General features: G+C 56.9%; 1 protein-coding gene across 9 annotated transcripts; it reads right to left on the bottom strand.

The window, feature by feature from the left end:
* Nucleotides 1-27: 27 nt before the first annotated feature.
* Nucleotides 28-18,577, bottom strand: TAOK2 (TAO kinase 2). 9 transcript variants are annotated; one of them, XM_013046521.2, is made up of 19 exons: nt 18,445-18,577; nt 15,217-15,383; nt 14,962-15,033; nt 14,768-14,869; nt 14,239-14,284; nt 14,019-14,115; nt 13,759-13,872; nt 13,561-13,652; nt 10,622-10,715; nt 10,437-10,518; nt 9,466-9,633; nt 9,016-9,312; nt 8,710-8,871; nt 6,883-7,248; nt 6,592-6,795; nt 6,052-6,291; nt 2,732-2,944; nt 1,379-1,561; nt 28-1,287 (listed from the first exon to the last, which is right to left on the bottom strand). In XM_013046521.2, exons 2-19 carry the CDS (start codon nt 15,346-15,348, stop codon nt 766-768), a joined length of 3,186 nt encoding a protein of 1,061 aa, XP_012901975.1. In that variant the 5' UTR covers nt 15,349-15,383; nt 18,445-18,577; the 3' UTR covers nt 28-765. The 9 variants fall into 9 exon arrangements, with proteins under 9 accessions (XP_012901975.1, XP_004773987.1, XP_004773988.1 ...); XM_004773930.3 differs by having other exon boundaries at nt 9,034-9,312; XM_004773931.3 differs by having other exon boundaries at nt 9,034-9,294.
* Nucleotides 18,578-19,077: the final 500 nt, after the last annotated feature.

Below are 19,077 nucleotides of genomic sequence, written 5' to 3'. Positions count from 1 at the left end.
CCTTGGACAGAAACGGTGAGTCCTGGGGTCTGTTAGAATAACCAACAGTTTATTAAAAGCTTGCTGTGGGGCTCTGTGCCAACCCCATAGCTGGGAGGGGCTCCCATGTCTGCCCCCAGGTCTGGGAGCAGCCCTTTCGAAGGTCCTTCCCTTGTTCCCCTGCCCTAGCTCTGATCTCAATTAAAAAAAAAAAAAAAAAAAGGACAAGACGGCACAGGACGTCAGACAGCCACGGGGGGGGGGGGGGGATGGAGAGACCAGGCAACCTGACCCCAAACCCCATCCTGATCCTTCTTTCCTAGGAAGGCCTTTTCCTTCTGTTCTCCCCACCCCAGACCTGCTCTGCCACACCCCAGGTCTGGGGGGCCTGGCATCCCCAGTCCACGGCCCCATGACGCAGGGCAGTATAGTTCTCTGAATATAATATATCTAGACCCACCCTTCCCCTCCCCCAGGGGACCAGATGAATATTTGACACGCACATCTCCCTCCTTTCCCGAGGCTGTGGAGGAGAGAGACCCTGGCACCATGGTGGGGAGGCAGGGGCTCCTGGTCAGCCTTGAGGCACCTATGCCCAAGCTGGCCCTGGGCCACTGGCCAGCCCAAGAAGCTCATGAGATGAGGCGGTCTGAGGGGAGCTGGAGCCAACATCCTGTCCCCCACCCTCGGATGGGCCTCCCCTTCCAGCCCTCCAGGATCAGGCTCCACCCACCCCTGCCCCTGCCCCTGCCCCTGCCCCATTCATCTGCTCCTCCATCCTGCACTTCAGGAATAGAAGTGGGAGGAACCATTGAGGATGTGGGAAGCAACACTGGTGCTGCGGCTCAGAGGCCCAGGCACCGCAGCGGCAGGTGGGCCTACACTGTCACTGCCACTGCCCCCCGAGGCCGCCCGCCGCAGGGGCTGAGGGCTGTTTCTTAGCAGCAGCAGGGCTCCGCCACGGGGTGTTCCACTCTGTGTGGGGGGCCCCAGCCAGTTTGGGGGACCTGGAGGAGCCAGCAGAGAGGGCTGACGCCAGGCTGGGGGGGGCATGCCCGGTGGAGGAGGACCATGGCTCCAATGTGCCCCTGATCGGGGAACAGGACGGGAGGGCCAGGCAGGGGCAGGGGGTGGAGCGGGATAGCCCTGGGCAGCAGCCTCGGCTGGGATGCCCCCCAGAGCCATACTGGAGAAGCCCAGCCTCATGCTCTCGGCATCGAAAGCCTCGATCTCACGGGCCTGCCGCTCGAGCAAACTCCGGATTCGCTCGGAGCGCCCTGTCTGCAAGGCCAGCAGCTCCTCTTCCACCTGGGACACCCAGAAGAGAGGTTAGCACGTCTGCGGGCGGGACGTGGGGAGCCCGCCCTCCCCGATGCCCTCTGGCGTCAAAGCCCCTTACCCGCTGCTCCAGCAGTGCCCGCCTCAGAGCCACCCGCTGCTCCAGCTCCCGCAGCTCCCGCTCGTGCTGACCCTCTGTGCGGATCTTGATCTTGCTCTGGTAGGCGTTGAGCAGCTCCAGCTCCTGTTGCAGCTGCTGCCGAAGGGCCTGGAATTCTGCCTCCTGGGTCTCATCAAGCCGCAGCTGGCAAAGAGGAGAAGGCATGTTAGGGGCCTCCCCCCGCCACACACACCCCTCCCCCGCCCCAGGTAGGCTGGGCCCTCGGGTTTCAAGCAGCAGCCAGTCTCAACATCCAGCAGAACGAAAGGTCGCCATACCCTGTGACACAGCAATTACACTTCCAGTAATCTATGGCCCTGGTACACTCGCACAGGTGCTCGGAGGAGCTCCCCGAAGCGCTGTAATAGCAAAATACTGGAAGCAACCTAAATGTCCACCAATAAGGGATGGGTTAAAGAAACGATGGTACCTTCATACCATGGAAAATTCTACACTGTTTCAAAAATGAGACTTTTCCACATGGAAAAGTGTCCAAGAAATAGAAGGTGGAAAAAGAACAGTACGTACAATACAATTTCAGATTAAGATTGTACGTAGTTTTCCAAATATGCATAGGGAAAAAAAATCTAAACTACAACTATTAACAGTTCCCTCTGAGAGGTGGGCTTGGGCGAGAGAATGGCAGGGACTAGGGCACTTCGGTGTTCTACGCTACGTGTCGTTTTTAACTGGCCCATTCCAGTGTTGTTGTGTGATCACTCTTAGAACAGCAATCTTCAAAATCCTCCAGAAGTCTGAGTAAATCGGCCCAAGGGCCACAGTCATTTTGATTTGCTCCCTGTTAACACGTTAAACTAACTCAAGCCCAGGAAAAAATTATAGCCACTCTTTGCTTGGTGGTTCTTGGTAGTCAGGCTGGCTTTGACAAGACCTCAAGAAAATACTTGAGAGAGTGGGACGCCTGGGTGGCTCAGTTGGTTAAGCAGCTGCCTTCAGCTCAGGTCATCATCCCAGCGTCATGGGATCGAGTCCCACATCAGGCTCCTTGTTCCGCAGGGAGCCTGCTTCTCCCTCTGACTCTACCTGCCACTCTGTCTGCCTGTGCTTGCTCTCACTCGCTCTCTGACAAATAAATAAATAAAATCTTTAAAAAAAAAAAAAAAAAAAAAAAAAAAAATACTTGAGAGAGACAATGAAACCATTGCGGAGAATACGGCCAGTGGGAGGATCCAAGTTTCCCCCCAGAACAAAAGCCCCGTCTCTGTCCACACTCCCCACTCCCACTGCCCGTAACGAAGCCGGGCACACGGAAGCCAGCCTCCACGTGCTCCCTCCCTGGACCCCAGGCCTCACCGCCTGTGAGCTGAGCATCTCGGAGATGGACTGGTCGTACTGCTCGGCTAGGATGGCCAGCTTGCGGGTCTGTTCTTCCTTGAGCCGCTTAAGGAGGCTCTTGTGCTGAGCTTTGGGCGTGGTCTCCAGCAAGTGAGCCCGCAGGGCCTTGTACTGCCGAGTCTGGATCTTACACGTCTCCTGGAACTGCTTCTTGATCTGCAGCTCCTTAGACTATGCAGTGGACGGACCAAGGGGGGTGGGGGCAAGGAGAGGAGGAGGAAGAACAACCGGGGAGAGGGGAGAAGAGAGAGAGAGAGAGAAGAGGAGACAGAAGCAGAGACAGGGAGAGGGAGAGAAACAGAAAACATGTTAGACAGAGGGGGCGGGGGGAGCTGTATACAGACAGACAGGGAGAGATGGGATCGTGTTGAGAGAGATCAGGCAGATGCTTGATGGGCAAGAGACACGAAGTAAACAAGACAGGTTCCAAGAGCAAGTTCAGAGTTGGGTAGAAAACTCACAAGGAACATCAGGAGAGTTTATGGACAGGGAACTGAAAATCTTAAGGGTACTGAGTGTACACAAGAAGCTCTGACCATGCAAAGAGGGAGAAAATACAACCCAGAGACGGAAACCCAGGAGCAGACACAGCATGTGCACAAGAGTGAGAGAACCAAGTCACACATCACACCCATGGAAGAGAGCGACACAGCTAAGGAAAGACAGAGAAGTCCCAGGTTCAGCACCTCGGGAGGGAGGGAGGGAAGGAGGAGAAGCTCCAAGCCAGAAAACGGATAAGGAGTGCCCCATCTTGGGCCACACCAGGGAAAGGGCCAAAAGAGGTGGCCAGGAAGGGCCTGACAGGCTCGCTGGGCCAGCAGCGGCTACCTGACCAGATCCTCACACTCCGGCCCCACCCCTTGTGTACTCAGCTCCCACTCCAAGCCCACAACCAAGCCCCTTTCCACGGGCCCCCCAAACTCACCACCCCTTACTGTAGAGGATTTGCAGATCCATCCCCAAGCCCTCTAGGGTAAAGCCTAATGCCAGGAGGGAAATCCAGCTCCCAGACAAAAGGGAACCACCGAGGGGATGGGCCGGAGTGAAGGCAGGGGATGAGGACAAAAGGACCCGGAACCTGAGGACTCTCTGGAAAGAATCCACCAATGGGGCAACTATGGGACCAAGAAGTTCTTGGAAGCTCAACAGGGGCTCAGACCTCCGAGCTGGTGGTGGTCATGGCGCAACGAAGCTATGAAGGCAGAGAGGATGAGGCTGAGGAGTGGAAGGGGTTAAGATAACGTAGATGGGGGTGAAGAGGTCATGGAACTGGGGGCCAAGGGTCCAGATTGGGGGGCATACCCGGGAGGCTAGGCGGCAGGACAAAGCAGACAGAGGCAGCCTGGGCCAAAGGTACAGTTCCGCTCAGATATTTTATTTGTGTTTGTCTTTTTCTTTTCTTTTTTTTTTTTTTGGTGGGGGAAAGGGGACAGGTTGGAAGGGAGACAGAAAAACAAAATCAAAGAGAGAAAAAAAAAACATGACTTCCCACCCACCGCCACCCCTGGCCCCAGGCCCGAGTTGATGAGGGTGAGGATGAGCACACACACAGCGGGAGAACAGCAATAATTTAGGGTGGGGGAGGAGTGTCGGGAGAGCACAGACTGTAACTTCCGGACTCCGGACTCCACGGGGGAGGCTGCCTGTCGGCAGGTCCGAAGGGCCGGGGCGAGGCGGGGAGGCACACTAAGGAAGGAGGGGTGAAAGGGGGGAGGACTGGGACTGGAGAAACCTCACTGAGGAGTGGGGGATAAAGTGCTCGATGCTCCGGATTCGGGCTGAGGAGGAGCTAGAGGTGGTTACCTCCAGGGAGGCAGGGCCCGGGACTGGCGGGTTCGGGATCGCCGCCCAGTTAGAGTCCCAGGTGCTGGCTGGCGAGAAGCAGGAGGCCCTAGCCGGCGCTGACTGCGCGGCAGCAGCCGGGGGATACGGCTGGGCCTCTCGCCCCGGAGCAGGCCCCAGCTGGCCAGGGTGTGGATGGCCCACGGGGGCAAGTGCGAGGCTAACCCCTGGCTGGCCCGTGCCAGGCGCCAGTTCCAGCCCTTGCACAGGGTCCAAAACCTTGCCAACAGGGCTAGTGGGTGTCGGGCGGCGCGGGAATTACCCCGCCGGGGCCCAGGGACAGGCAAACGGCTGCGGAAGCCATCCTTGTTGGTTTTAGGGTACAGTGCAAACAGGCCCCGGTCCCCCACAGCCCCACAGCCCTGCAGGGCACGAAAGGCCATGGGCGACAGGCGCAGCAGGGCCCGTAACCAGAGTCGAGAGATACCCCGGCGCATCCGGGGGCCCTGCTGCCGCACCCATTTGCCCCCAGCTGCAAGAGCTGCCAGAGGTAGAGCCAGACCTGGCCAGGCTAGGAGCCAGGAGGCCCCAAGGCCCAGAGGGACACCCATAAGGCCACGGCGCCAACTCAGACCCAGGACGGCCCCCAGTGCGGTGCCCTGGGCCAGGAGTAGGAACAGACTGGGGGGCAGGTGCAGAGCTGTACAAAGAAGTAGGTAGGAGGCCCCCAGGCCCACCAGCCCCACCTCAAGGGCCAGCAGCGACGCCTGCAGGCCACCCCCGCCCTGCGCTGCCAGCAGTGGGAGTAGCAGCAGAAGTAGCAGGGGCAGGAGGCCAGAGGAGGACCCCACTGCAAAGGACAGGCCTGCCAGGAGACCGTGGGACAGAAGTCCAGGGAGCTGGTTAGCAGGGCTGTGCCTCAGATGTGTTGGAGGGGGTTCAGGGGGGATGTCTGGTGAGGGACAGCCATCTCCAGGATCCCTCAGGGTCCTAACCGGAGCTCCCTCCTCCTCCTCCTCCTCCTCCTCGGGGACTGGGGTTAGTGCTGGGCCTGGGATCCAGCCAAACTCAAACTCCTCATCCAGCAGGCTCCCGCCCTGCTGGCCCCATAACCTCCACTCCCCAGCTGCCTCCTGGCCTACGATGCTCCTCTCCTGGGGGGCCACGGACGGGACTCTAAGTTCTTCTAGCTCCTCCTCAGGCAGACCCCAAACTTCCTCATCAACCAAACTCCTATGTTTCTGTGGGCCGGGACTAGAGATTCCTGATTCTTCCCCCAACATCCTCTGTTCCTCTGGCTCCAAGGTGGCCCCTTCCTTTCCCAGAATCCTTCTCTCTGGAACTGCTTCCTCCTCCTCTCCCAGAATTCTTTGGTTCAGTACTGCCTCCTGGTCAGATGAGCAGGGCTGCTCTTCTCTAGGGGTGCCTGTGCTGGGTGGTCCCAGAGCCCCAGGAGTGGGGAGCGGGAGGCCCGGGGGACGCTGGCCTGCACGTACTTTGAGGCTCTTGGGCTGCTGGCGAACCTGGGCCGCGTGCTTCTGCCGCAACTCCTGCTCACGCCGCTTGTTGTACTCCAGCTGGTTACCCAGCTCCGTCTGGTGCTGCAGGCGGGTGAGCTCGGCCCGTGTGCGCTGGACGGCCTGGAGCTGCCGTAGCTCCAGCTCCCGCGTGGCCTCGTGCTGCCGCAGCAGCAGTGCACACTCCAAGTCCTTCTGGGTCTGCTTCTTGTTCAAATCCTGAGGCAGAAGGGAGGCAGGGCCCCGAGCCCAGTCAGGAAGCCTTGTTGGTGTCAAGAGAGCCCCAGGACTCCCCGGCAGAGGGAGCTGAGCACAGGGAGCTAAGGGATGTAAGGGAGCCAAGCTCCCGGCTGGTATGGGAGCAGAAGCCTAGGGAGCTCTAGAGGGGTCTGGCAGGCACGAGGAAACAAGCCAAGCTGGCACACGGCAGAGGGCAAAGGGGATAGATGAGCCCAGGTGAGGCAAACGAAGGAGTAGGTGCCTGTGCTGTGGGCGGGAATGGGGGACGGGGTGGCCCACCTCGCGCAGCAGGTCCTGGTCCAGGCTGTGACGCGCCAGAAGCATCTTGCGCTTATACTGGCGACACTGAAGCTCAAAGTACTGGCGCTGCCGCCGCAGCAGCCCTGCCTCCTCCTCCGCCTGGCACTGCTGGAGCTGCTCCTTCTGCCGCAGAAGCCACTCGGCCTTCTCCCGCTTGGGGGTGCTGGGGTTCTCCTGGAGCTCCTGGGCAAGACAGTGGGGAGGGCAGGGGGTCAGGGCGCCTCGCCCAGCACAGCACCCCCCCCCCCCACGGCTGCGGCCCGGGCCCACCTCCTTCAGCTGCTCCTTCCGCAGTTTGTATGTTCGCTTCTGAGCCTCCAGCAGGGCGGCCAGCTCCTTCTTCTGCTGCCCGAGGATGTGCTGCTGGAACTTACGCTCCTCGGCCTGGGCTGCTCGGGCCTCCTTCTCACCGATGGCCTGGTGCCGCCGGGACAGCTTTTCTGCCTCAGCCCCAAAGCCAGCGCGCTGGGCCTCGAGCTCCCGCTGCAGCCTCGCGCTATGCTCCTCCCGTTCACCCCGCAGCCTCGACTCCAGGGCCAGCAGCTGTTTCTGGTGCTGTCGTCGCATCCGCTTATAGCCGCTCAGCTGCTCCCGCAGCGCCGAGTCCTGCTCGTGCTCCTGGATCTGGCGGCTGACCTGGGGCAGGAGGGAGAATGAGAAGCGGGGCTCAGCTCTGCCCACCTCGTTGACACACACGGCGCAACGGTCGCTGGGCTCCACCGGAGAGCACGCGTGTCGGACTCACAGGTTGAATTCTTATCTGGCGCTTTCCTCACACTCAGCCCCCGGGAGCCTGCTGCCTCCACAGGATGCCGGGCACACAGTCCAATTCACAGACAGCTGAGACCCAGGTGAGACCCCAGGCCCAGCACAAAAGTGGTAACAATTCAAACTAAGTCGAAATCAGAAATACCTGGGCTATACGCCCACTTACTAACTTACTAAAGCCTCAGTTCCCTCGCCAGCTCAATGGGGCAATGATCTCCTTTTGTAGGAAGCTGTGGAGATCCAACTGTGATACAGATGAACTAGTGTCTAATAAAACGCGCTGATCTAGCAAGTGTTGGCTTCCTTCCATTTCACCAAACACTGAAGTGTAATAAGGAGTCGGTAAGGACTCCTTACACAGCCCCGGAGATGGGAGCTCGGCCATGAGATGCTGGAAGTATCAAGAACACTGGGCCTGGATGTCCCCACCTGAGGTTTGGAGCTCAGGTCCCATTGTCAAGTAGGCATGACTCCAACCAGTCCAGGTGGCCAAGTCCCTGGAAGTTACAGACCTCTCTGCACAGCACCAAAGCACTGAGCATCACAGGATGTGAAGGGCTGTCCCAGCACAACACTCGACCACAAGTGTTAGCCACAGAATGCAGCAGACTGACCACTGGCCTCTAAGGTAATCGATGCTGGTGCCCGCAGCTAAGCAAAAATGTCATCTAATGGTGCACTGAAAGTGTGGACGAAAACTACATTCCGTGAAAAGTCTATCATTTTCTCCAAATCACCGTGACTTGATTTTAGGAGGATCGAGGTCCTGCTTAATTTGAAAATTTGAGAACCACCAAAGGTGTTTGGGCAAGTGCCTTGGACAAGAGCACGTCTGAGTCACGATTCTCTCATTTCTCCAATGGGCTGTACCCTCTCCCCGCAAAGGAGCTGGAAGGATGAGAGGCAGGCATGAGTGCGGGCCTGAGAGCCAATCACTGGTATGAGGCAGACACTGGCCACCATTCCTTGCCCTCCAGGGATGTAAAATCCAGCACATCTGTCATAATGCCATGTGGGAGCAACAACGCACAGAGATGTGAAGCTCCTGGCTGGCCAGGAGCCTGGGAAGACGCCCCAGGACATACTAATTAAGCCTAGCCACGAGGATGGAGCAAGAGTTCACCAAGCTTGGAATACCCATATCAGGCGATGTAACCAAAACATTCTGCTGAGAGTCTGCTGAGTGGGGAAGGTTGAGGAGAAAAGGTGAGAGAAAACAACAGAAAGTGAGGGTGGAATCTGCACTTAATCCAGCACCACAGCTGGGAAAAATCATCTCTGGACTCGGAGTCTGGGGCATCCAGGCTGAGGGCGGATGGCCACGCTTACCAGGGAGGCAGTACGGATGGTGGCAAAGTGGTCCCGGTTGCGGCAGTAGGCCCGGCGGCGGGCAGAAGAGGTGGCAGAGGCGGGAGCCGGGGCGGCCGGCGGCTGCAGAGGGCTGGGGGTCATCTCTGGCTGGTAGGGGTCATCATACAGGTTGTCAGAACCCTAGAGGAAAGGAAGGTAAAAGGGCTGTCCAAGGTTCAGAGGCTACTGGGCCCAAAGGGAGTTCCCCGGAGACCCCATGACACTTAGCGAAGCAATCACACGGGAGGGAGAGCGGGGGACCGGCCGTGGCACCGCCAGGCTTACGGAGGGCAAGGCGCGCACCGGCAGTCGCTGGATGACGGAACCGTGGGAGGTGACCGTGTGCTCCCCCTCCTGCATCATGGCCAGCTCTCGGGCTTCGGGCCCGTCTTCCTCCTCCTCTTCCTCTTCCTCCTCCTCCTCCTCCTCCTCGTTGTCTGAAGCGTCCGCTAGGCTGTTGACCGAACTGCTCTGGCTGGAGGCGCTGATGGACATGCTGGGCACTGAGTGGCTACTCTCTAGACTGGTCAGCGTCCCAGCCCGGTGCATGTAGGGCTCGGCCTCCTGCGGACAGGGCGCAGGCTGTCGGGCGGGGAAGGGGAAGGACAGGGGAGGGTGTATAGAGGCAGCACAGGGAGACAGGGTAGGAAGAGGGAGAGGGAAAGTGAGCCAAGCGGCTGCCAGGAGGCGAGCACAACACGGCGGTATACGGGGTGCTATGGTAAGCTGGGTCACCTCCTCCTCCTCTGGGGCCTCAGCACCAGGGCCATTGGGTGCCTCTTGGAACAGTATCTTCTTCATCTTACGGTACTGCAGGTTGTCTAGCTCCCGCACAGCATCCTTAGTTCTCTGGATTAGGTCCATGATGACCGTGGGTGGCCGTTCCCGGAGCACAAAGCGGTGCTGAGGGGAGAGAATGCTGAGGCCTGCTGCCAAGCACCCTGCCTCCCAATATCCCCTGGGCTCTGGTGTTCCCTCTGCCCTGAGATACTTCCCTGGGACTCATGTCCACCATGAACTGATGCTAGCCTTGTCCTAACCCCTGCTCCTGCATGAATTTTCACCACCCAATCACTACTCCCGGGGCAGTTGCCTGTTCTCCCAGGCATGGCTGATAGACAAGAACAGTCAGGAGATCTGGATTGTAGTCCAGGTCCTCTGTCAAAGTGCTGTGTGCCCCTGGACACATCATGAGGCCTCTCTGGACCTCATAAGGTATCCCATGATTATAAAGCAAATAGGCCAACCTAGACTGTCTTCATCAGTTCCCAACTAGAGTTCCTTAGGCCTCCATGGATCTGTGAAGGGACTAGGGGCCCCTCTACTTTTGGTAACTCAATAAACACCTAAGGGAAATCATACATTTACCCAAGACAAGGCTACACAGGCTTTTGGCTTGAATTACATCAGATCAGTGTGGCAACCCTGGTTATCGCACGCAGACCAGAAGCTCTGGCTGGCAATTACATACATCTTTGATTAATAAAAGATGGGAAAACAAGTTATTACTTAATAAGTAAAGGCAGTCTTCTAGACAAAATCTTGCAAAACACAAAGTCCACTGGGCACTGGGAAGGGGGGTGGGAATTCGCAGGTGAAGTGGCTGGTGGAGGAAGAACTGGGAATCACTAATGTCACTGAGGGCTTCCTCCAGTGATTCTAACGAGCCACAGTTCTAGGCGACTGCTAGGGCAGTGAGCCCTCACCTTCAGAAGAACCTCTGAGGTTGGTCTGTCTTGAGGGATCTTCTGAAGACAGGAGTCAACAAAATTCCGGAAGTACTCAGACCTAAATGTCAGGGGCGGGTAAGGGAGAGGTGGGAAGGGCATGAGCCACGCAGCCTCACCCTCCGGAAGGTCGAACCCCTGGGCCCAGGAATCCCCGTCCTCACCAGTGTCCTGACTGGAGCACGGGGGACTCATTCTGTGCAATGTGGTATAAGGCACTCATCGCATTCATGTTGAACAGCGGTGGTTTCCGTTCCGCTACAGAGAAAGTCAACAGGCAGAAGGTGAGAGGTGGCAGGTAGGCAGCGGAGGCTAGAACGGAAATCAAAAGATTTGGGTCCAGGGGCGCCTGGGTGGCTCAGTGGGTTAAGCCGCTGCCTTCGGCTCAGGTCATGATCTCGGGGTCCTGGGATCGAGCCCCGCCTCGGGCTCTCTGCTCAGAGGGAGCCTGCTTCCTCCTCCCTCTCTCCCTCTGCCCACTTGTGATTTCTCTCTGTCAAATAAATAAATAAAATCTTTAAAAAAAAAAAAAAAAGATTTGGGTCCACACCTCAGCTCCCTGACTCCCTTGCTGACCAAGTCTCATAATCTCAATTAATTCCCTCTGTAAAATTCAATATTGACCCTTTCCCCTGCACACAGTGGAGGAGAGATCAAAGAAAACATGTGCGTAAGCACGGGAGGAGGCCGAAGGAAACAGTTACCAGCCCGGCTAACATTTATTAGGTTCCAAATAGGAGCCAAAAACTTGCTAAGTGTTATGGGGAAGTTAAGGAAAAACAAGACAGGGGCCCTATCCTCGAAGAACTTCCAGCCCAACAGGGAAGGAGACAGAAAAACGGCTGGAAGTGGGGTGTGCATGGCGGGCCCTCAAACTGGTACCCAGGCAGGGGATCGAGGGCAGGTCTTTTGGAAAAAGGGATACTGGAGCGAGGCCTCAGCTGAGAAGTTAAAAGCCAGGAGGAGTTCCTTGTGGGCCAGACACATGTTTTGTGGTGTTTATGTTTTTTGGCCTGAACACTTTTTTTTTTTTTTTTAAAGATTTTATTTAATTTATTTGACAGAGAGAGAAAGAAACAGCGAGAGAGGGAACACAAGCAGGAGGAGTGGGAGAGAGAGAAGCAGGCTTCCCACTGAGCAGGGAGCCCGATGCGGGGCTCAATCCCAGAACCCTGGGATCATGACCCGAGTAGAACGCAGACACTTAATGACTGAGCCACCCAGGAGCTCCTAAACAGTGCTTTTTTTTTCAAAAAAGATTTTATTTATTTATTTGACAGAGAGAGAGAGATCACAAGTAGGCAGAGAGGGAGGCAGAGAGAGAGAGAAAGGAGGAAGCAGGCTCCCTGTTGAGCAGAGAGCCGGATGCGGGGCTCAATCCCAGAACCCTGGGATCACGACCCGAGCCGAAGGCAGAGGCTTAACCCACAGAGCCACCCAGGCACCCCAAACAGTGATTTTTGAATAAAATTCCAACCTAACAATAACCATCATCATCATCACCACTATCATCTAAATTTCAAGTTTCCCCTAAAGAATTAGATCTGATGAAAAGGAGCTGACATTCCTGCACAATGACGGGCTAGAACTAAGCAACAGCAATCTCCAGTTTGCCAGAGCCTTCTCCTCATTGCTTCTCTGATACAGAATATCAGCTGTCATTTATAATCAGGACTGATTGTTTCTTTGGCAGTAGAGAAACAGTCTCTGCATTCATGTCTCTACCAAAAACTAGAAATATAAAGGACAGCTCCCAATTTTTCTCATACCTGGCCTGATTCACATATTTGCAACACCTGTCCGGCTGTGGCCTTAAATGGCAAATGCAGACATGTGGAGATGGAGAACAAGAATACGTGCAAATCTCGGCCTTCGGGGAGAAGACACAATATAAACCGAGGCAAGACAGTAGAGAAGTTCCCGGCAAGCTCAGGAGGAGAGAGCCAAGCTTCCGGCAGCAGAAGCTTCAGCTGGGTGGAAGGAAGGCTGGGGATGGCGTCAGTCTTGAAGGCAATGGGGAGCATTAAAGGCTTATGGAGGGGAGCGAAGCAGCAGCAGCACCCAGCTGGGCGGGTCTCTCCGTAAGAGAGACTGGAGGGAAGAAGAGACTGTAGGTGGGAAACATCAGCACAGGAGGAAGTCACTGATAAGAGGACCTAAGGGCATTTCTTTTTGCGGCAACTAGCTGTGCCGGGCACCACGTTGAAGGCTTCACCAACACTACCGTGCAAACGGTTGTGTGAGTAGCGTAAGCTGGACAGGCTCCAAGGCCTCATGAACTCACTTGAGCCTAACCTCTGGCCTTACCACTCACTGCTTTTGACATGGCATTACGTGCAATATTCCAAACAACTGAAGCCAGGCTCGGCTCCCCACGTCTGCTCTTTCCTGTCTGGAATGCTCTTCCCTCCAGTCTTCACACAGCTACTATTTGTCTTACCATTCTGCCTAGACATCTCCAGTACGAGGAGACCTTCCCTCAGCCCCTGAACTAGGTCAGGTCCCTTGTTCTACGGTTGTACTGTTCCTGAAACTTCTCCTTCCAGCTTCTATCGCACTGAGAGAAAACATGCCTGTTTCCCCAACCAGAAGGTAAGTTCCATGAGGGCAAGAACCTCATTCACGGCTCTACCCCCAGAACCTGCTGCCATAGCATGGCACACGGTGGGCATTCAAAAAATATAGAGGGGCGCCTGGGTGGTTCAGCAGGTTAAGCCTCTGCCTTTAGCTCGGGTCATGATCCCAGGGTCCTGGAACGGAGCCCCACGTCGGGCTCTCTGCTCAGTGGGGAGCCTGCTTCTCCCTCTGCCTCTGCCTGCCGCTCCCCCCTTGCTTGTGTTCTCTTTCTGTGGGATAAATTAAATCTTAAAAAGAAAGAAAAGAAGACAGAGAACTAGAGTAGTGGACAGGAAGGGAAGAGTGGTTCGAAATCTTCAGGTCTAAGAGCTGTTAGGATTTGACAGCTGACTGACTCGGGGACCAAGGGTAGAGTCAAACGGACAGGAGTTTGAAAGCCTGCGGAGGAGACGGTGTGGGGATGGTAAGAGAAAGAGAAAGGAGTGGAGAGGAAAAAAGGACAAGGGCACAGAGGACGCGTCCTCACCCAGCTCGATGCAGGTTATCCCCAAGGACCAGACATCCACCTTGCCATCATACTGCCCCTCGTCCATTGCCAGGATCACCTCCGGAGCCATCCTGGGAGAAAGGTCAGAAGAAAGAGGCTGATCGGGCACCCAGACTCTGCCAACTCCTGCTCCCAACATCCTGGGGACTCTCTCCACTCACCACGACTCCCACTCACCAGTACGGGGTGCCCACAAAGGAGTTGGCGGGTGCCATGATCGACGCAGAGCCGAAGTCCCCCAGCTTCACCAAGCCTGGCTCCGACAGCAAGATGTTTCCGGCCTTCACATCCCTACCAGAGACAACGCCCGGGGGTAAGGCACGCGTCTCAGGAAGGCTGCGCAAGGCTTCAGCACCAAGTTTCTACGAAGGCCACAGCCCAGCCAAATGAGCAGTGGAGACTGCACCCCTCACAGCCACCGTCGCTGCAGCTCGTACCTATGGATCATGTTGTGGGAGTGCAGGTAAGCCAGACCCTGAAGGGCCCCGTGCGTCACAGCCGCAATCTCCACCTCCTGAAGGGGCTTCTTGTGCACTGGGGAGTGAGGGAGAAACACCAAACTGAAGGGAGCCCAGGGGTGGGGATGGAACAAGCTCCCTTCCCCTACAGCGTCTTTGCTCTTCTCCCTTCTCCCACTTGTTGGCCAGAGCCACTTACCTTCTAGAAGGTCAGAAGCTGAGCCCAGGCAATACTCCATCACCAGCTAAGAAAGGAGAGCGGGTCAGAGATAAGCATCTCCAGCGCCCCCAGCCCCATCTCCCTTGGGCAGAGATCCAGACAGTGTCTCTGCCCATCCTGCAGTCACTGCGCCCGGGGGTGAAAACAGAGAGGGAGGACGACCGAGAAAGCGACATTGCTGAGAGTCCCTAGAGCCAGGGCCTCCTCTAGAAACAGCCCAAGATGCCACGACTCCCAACTGAATCTCTTCAAAGCCCCATTCTAGCTCCACTTCCTCCAGCCCATGTGCCCCTTTCCAACTACTAACAGTTTACGTCCATCTTCAAACCAGCCTCTCCTTCTGGACAAACACTGCTATTCATGGGTTTGTCTGAGGACTAAAGAAGTTGGGGGAGACTTCCTCCTCTCCAAGGTCCCTACAACGGCACCTGGAATAGGGCCCGCCTAAGAGACTGGACCAGGACAAGGACAGGGGCAAAGATCAGGCCAGAGTCGGGGGCTAGCTCACCCAAGCCGTATGCTCTCTCAGGTAACAGCCCCGGTACTGAATGGTATTGGGGTGCCGGAGCTTCTGCAGGAACCGCACCTCCTTGATGATATCCTGCCACTTCTGAGAGGTCAGAGGAGAGGCTTACTCAGCCTCAACATTGAGACTGGGGTTCCCTGCTCTGCCCCCCAGCAGTCTCTTCAAACCTAACCCACCTCATTGGACTGCTTCCCACTGTAGGACATCTTCTTGATGGCCACCACCTCACTATTCCGGACATCTCGGGCCTGTGAGACCAGATCAGAAGGTGGTGAAGGCCCCTGGTGAGAACTGGGCAGCGGGCAGTCTTGTTGGCCCAGCAGGGGAGGGCAGGAGAGGCCGGCGTGGTACAGCCGTGTAGCGGGCTGTGGACCCAGGTCAGGAAGAAGGCAGTGCCTGCCCCTACCCCATTTTCCTAAGCCCCAACTCACAAAGTACACAGCTCCAAAACTGCCATGGCCGATTTCCCGGAGATCAGAGAAGAGCTTTTCAGGGTCATCCTTGAAGAAGAGCTCAGCCACATCGGGGTCCTTCAGGCTCCCGGCCCGGCCCCCAGCTGGCATGATGGCCCCTGGGGGCCCTGAGAGTGGGGCCTGACCTGGAGAATGAAGAGCAGATCCTTAGAGCAAAGATGGGACAGTAAGAGGGAGAAAGGAAGGGGCCTCTCAAGTTTCTGCCTTCTCCTCCACTAGTTCCCTGATGAGGGGGAGGCACGGCAGAGGAAGGGCAAGGGGGAGATTAGGAACAACATCAAAGCTCCAAAAAAATGAAGTTGCCCTGGCAACCAGAGCACGGGGGCCGGGTCCCTGGAGTCCCTAAAACTGCTAGGAAGACTGAGAGCAAAGCATCCTCACCACCGCCAGCCCCCAATAAGATCCATTTCGCTACAACCCTTACTTCCCGCCTCAAGAATAAAAGATCCCACCTCCCAGCCAGAACCCCGATTCCCAAGTGTCCTGTCCGACAACTCCCATACCCCCAATATTTCCAGGCACCTTCCTGTTCCCCTTGGCGTCGAGGCCCCTCCTCCCTCAACCTCTCACACCCTGGAAGAGAGCAGGAAACAGCCAGGCCGGAGGCAGTGGAAATCCGGCCATTGTTAGAAGTGGGTAATGGCCCACAAGGGCCAGAGGACTTGCTCTCAAAAAGGGTTAGGGACACTGTGGTAGGAAGGAGGTGTAGAACGGGAAGGACAGGGACCGCAGTGACCGCTGGCTTTTCGGGCCTGTGACCTGGGCCGCCCTACTTGCCCAGTCCAACCACACGTGGTTCATGAAAAGGTCCAGAACGTTTGCGGGGTACCAAGAACACTGACTAAGCACGTAAGAGTAAGCACCTTTCATGCATCTCGCATTCAATCCTTCCCACAATTTTATGAGAATTTAGTATTACCCCTATCTTGCAGATGGGGAAATAAACTCCGAAAAGGTTAAGTCTTGCCCAAAGCTGGTCCTCTGCTGCTGTGCAGGAAAGAAGCAGGGCCAGACAGTGGTCACCATTTTACAGACTCTGTGACTGAGGCACAGAAAGGAAGCAGGATTTCTCCAAGGTCAGAGAACAGGATCCTCTCTCCGTCAGGCCAGTGTGCTTATTACTGTCTTAGCAACTCCCCTCAAGCTCCTGCCCATCCTGCAGGAAGCCTCCCTTGGCCAGTCTAGCCTTGAGGGCGCGCTCCTAGAGCACACAGCCCGATACCCCCAGAAAGCTCCAGAAAGCTCCCAGAGGAGGAAGAAGCCAGGACCCCGCCCCTCGGCCCCAGGGAATTTCAGGCCAGGCTCCCGGCTAAGCACTTGTTGGAATTTAGGCACAAAAAGAGCTTAGAGCAGAGCTGGACTCCCAGGGCAGAGTTCTAGCTCCTTTAAAGCACCTAACAATTTAGCGTGTAATTATATTCTGCCGTGCATTGTTTCCTGTTGTGTGGTTAATTTTGTCTCCTTAGCCCAACTGGAAGCTGGAGGGCAAGAAGTAAGCCTGACTCTTCAGTGGGCCCCCAGGGTGCAGAGGGCTCAGAATAGCCTAGGAGACTGATCGACTGCCCTCAGCCAAGCCCTCAGCAGCTCCCAAGCTGCTCCAAACAGGCCCCTCTCTCCACTCTCCCGCCAGCCACACCGCCAGCCACCTCTCACCCCCACCACACACCCACTCACCAAGGCAGGGGCTCACAACTTGCCACAGGAATCTTCTTGACCTCTTTACCAGCGCCCAGCCCAGAATGCCGACCCAGGACCCCAAGCCACGCACGAGGGATGCCAGCAAAACATCACACTGGGCCCCCTCCTCCAATAAGGAACATGTGTGGCTACCCATGTCTGAGCGAAATCACAGCCACCTTCTCAAACAACGTTCCCACCCTTCTGCAGATGAGGAAACCCAAGTCCGCCTGTCCCTCAGCTACACTCCCAGTCCAGCTCGCCAGCAACATCCAACAGCAGGGTTTTCCGGAGGCTCCTTATACTTGGTCTTCTCTTTGATAAAATGATGGCAGCACAGGGCTGTTGTGAGGTGTTTAATGAGATCTCGAACCTACAAACACTGTGCAGACACTTGGCATATGGACCTCTCCTTCCCTGCCTCCAGGGTCAGCACAAGGATTTCATACTTTGGGGACCATCCTACCCCAGCAGCGTGGCTTCGACTGTGAAGAGACCCCACGATGGCTATCATTTGTCACAAGAGAGAGCCCTCGCAGGAACCCAGGCCAACGAACGGAATCAGGGTAACGATGAAGGTCACAGCCGAGAGAAAAATCCACGAGACAGAAGACAGGCGTCAGAAAACGCTTCGGAGTACAGCCCTCCCCAAAAGGAAGCTCTTCTTCCCCTCACTCTTCAGTCTCACCCCAACTCATTCGCCTCTGGATCCCTGGCCAAGAAGAGATGCCCAGAGACAGGGACGGAGCGGGGTGGGGGCAAAACTCGATCAAGAATCTGGGTTTCAAAATCCTAATTCTGCCACTGTGTGACCTTGGGCAACCTCTCCGGGCCTCAATATTCTCAACTGCAGAATGGGAAGACTGCAAGGAAAGCGGCCCCCGGGGGAGTGGAGGGGGAGGGGTCGCGGGAGAGAGCCCAAGTAAAGCACTTTCTAAATGACAGATCGCTCGACAAACGGATGAGCTCACACCATCCGCGGGAGGCTGGAAGGTAACGATCCAGCTAGAACACACTGCCAGGCACTCCTCAACACTAATGCACACACACACACACACACACACACTGCCTGGAAAGGACCGTCCAAGCAGACCAAGCCTAAGACACAGGTAGGTGGACCCACCCTGCAGCTCAAAGGCAAGGGATCAGCCCCCCAAAGCCATCCAGAGGAAGGGGTACAATCAGAGAACAGGCAGCTGTAAGGGGCCAAGTGAACACAGACCAGGAGAGTGCAAACCCGTCTGGTTAGCTCAGGCACCCTAGGGTGTCCGCCCCCCCCCCCCCCCGTGACATCGAAGACCCTGTCTGTCACCTTAGGTCCCCCATCGCACGGACATAATGAAGAGGAACAAGGTGGCCGCAGAAGGCTCCGCTAGCCAGAGGCTCGCCGCCGGCCCACGGGGCTTCATCCTGGGAAGAGGGCCTACCCAGGCCCCGTTCCTCCAAAAGGAGCACCCTTTCTTCTCAATGCTAGACAAGGGACCCGCGCCCCTGCCCCCCGTGTCTCACCTGGTAGGGGTCACTATGGTGCCCCAGCGCTTCCGCCTGCTCCCGGGGTCCTCCAGCGGCTCTGCCCGGCTGGGAGAGGGGCAAGGAGACCTCTCCCCTTGCCACCTCTTCCTCGGCTTCCGCCCTTCCTGAGGGGCGGGCCCGGGAAGCCTCCCCTGGAGGGGAGGGGGTGACAACCTGATCTGACCTCGCGGTCCAGTCCTCCTCCTCCTCGAGGGCGACCGTTGCTGAATCCCGGATTTCTGGTTGTGGGGTCTGAACCCCAGATACTTGGGCGAAGGGAAGCTGAATCTGGTATCTGATCGCGCGGGGAATGAGCCCCGGATACCGGTGCGCGCGGGGCCTGAACCCCAGGTTTCTGAAATCCTATGAAACAGAGCCCCAGGTTTAAAGAGGCTGGGGCCCGGGTCCTGGATATGTGGGGTCGGGGGGCTGATGCCCGGATATCTGCGAAGCGAGGGGCAAGCCCGGAGATTCGCGACCGAAGGGCCTGAGCCCCAGCTCTCCGGCCGCCGACAGGGGCCCACCCCGAGGACGTCCGGCCGCACGGCCCCTCTCACACCGGGGTCCGAGGGTGACAGCCCTCCCTCCCGCCCCGGCCTCCTCCCTTTCCCCTTTTCTCCCCTGAGGGCA

The sequence above is a fragment of the Mustela putorius genome, unplaced genomic scaffold (assembly GCF_011764305.1).
Source record: "Mustela putorius furo isolate JIRA1106 unplaced genomic scaffold, ASM1176430v1.1 tig00004039_pilon_pilon_pilon, whole genome shotgun sequence".
Taxonomy (NCBI): Eukaryota; Metazoa; Chordata; class Mammalia; order Carnivora; family Mustelidae; genus Mustela; species Mustela putorius.
The sequence above is the reverse complement of the archived record's forward strand: the minus strand, read 5'-3'. Positions and strand labels throughout refer to the sequence as shown.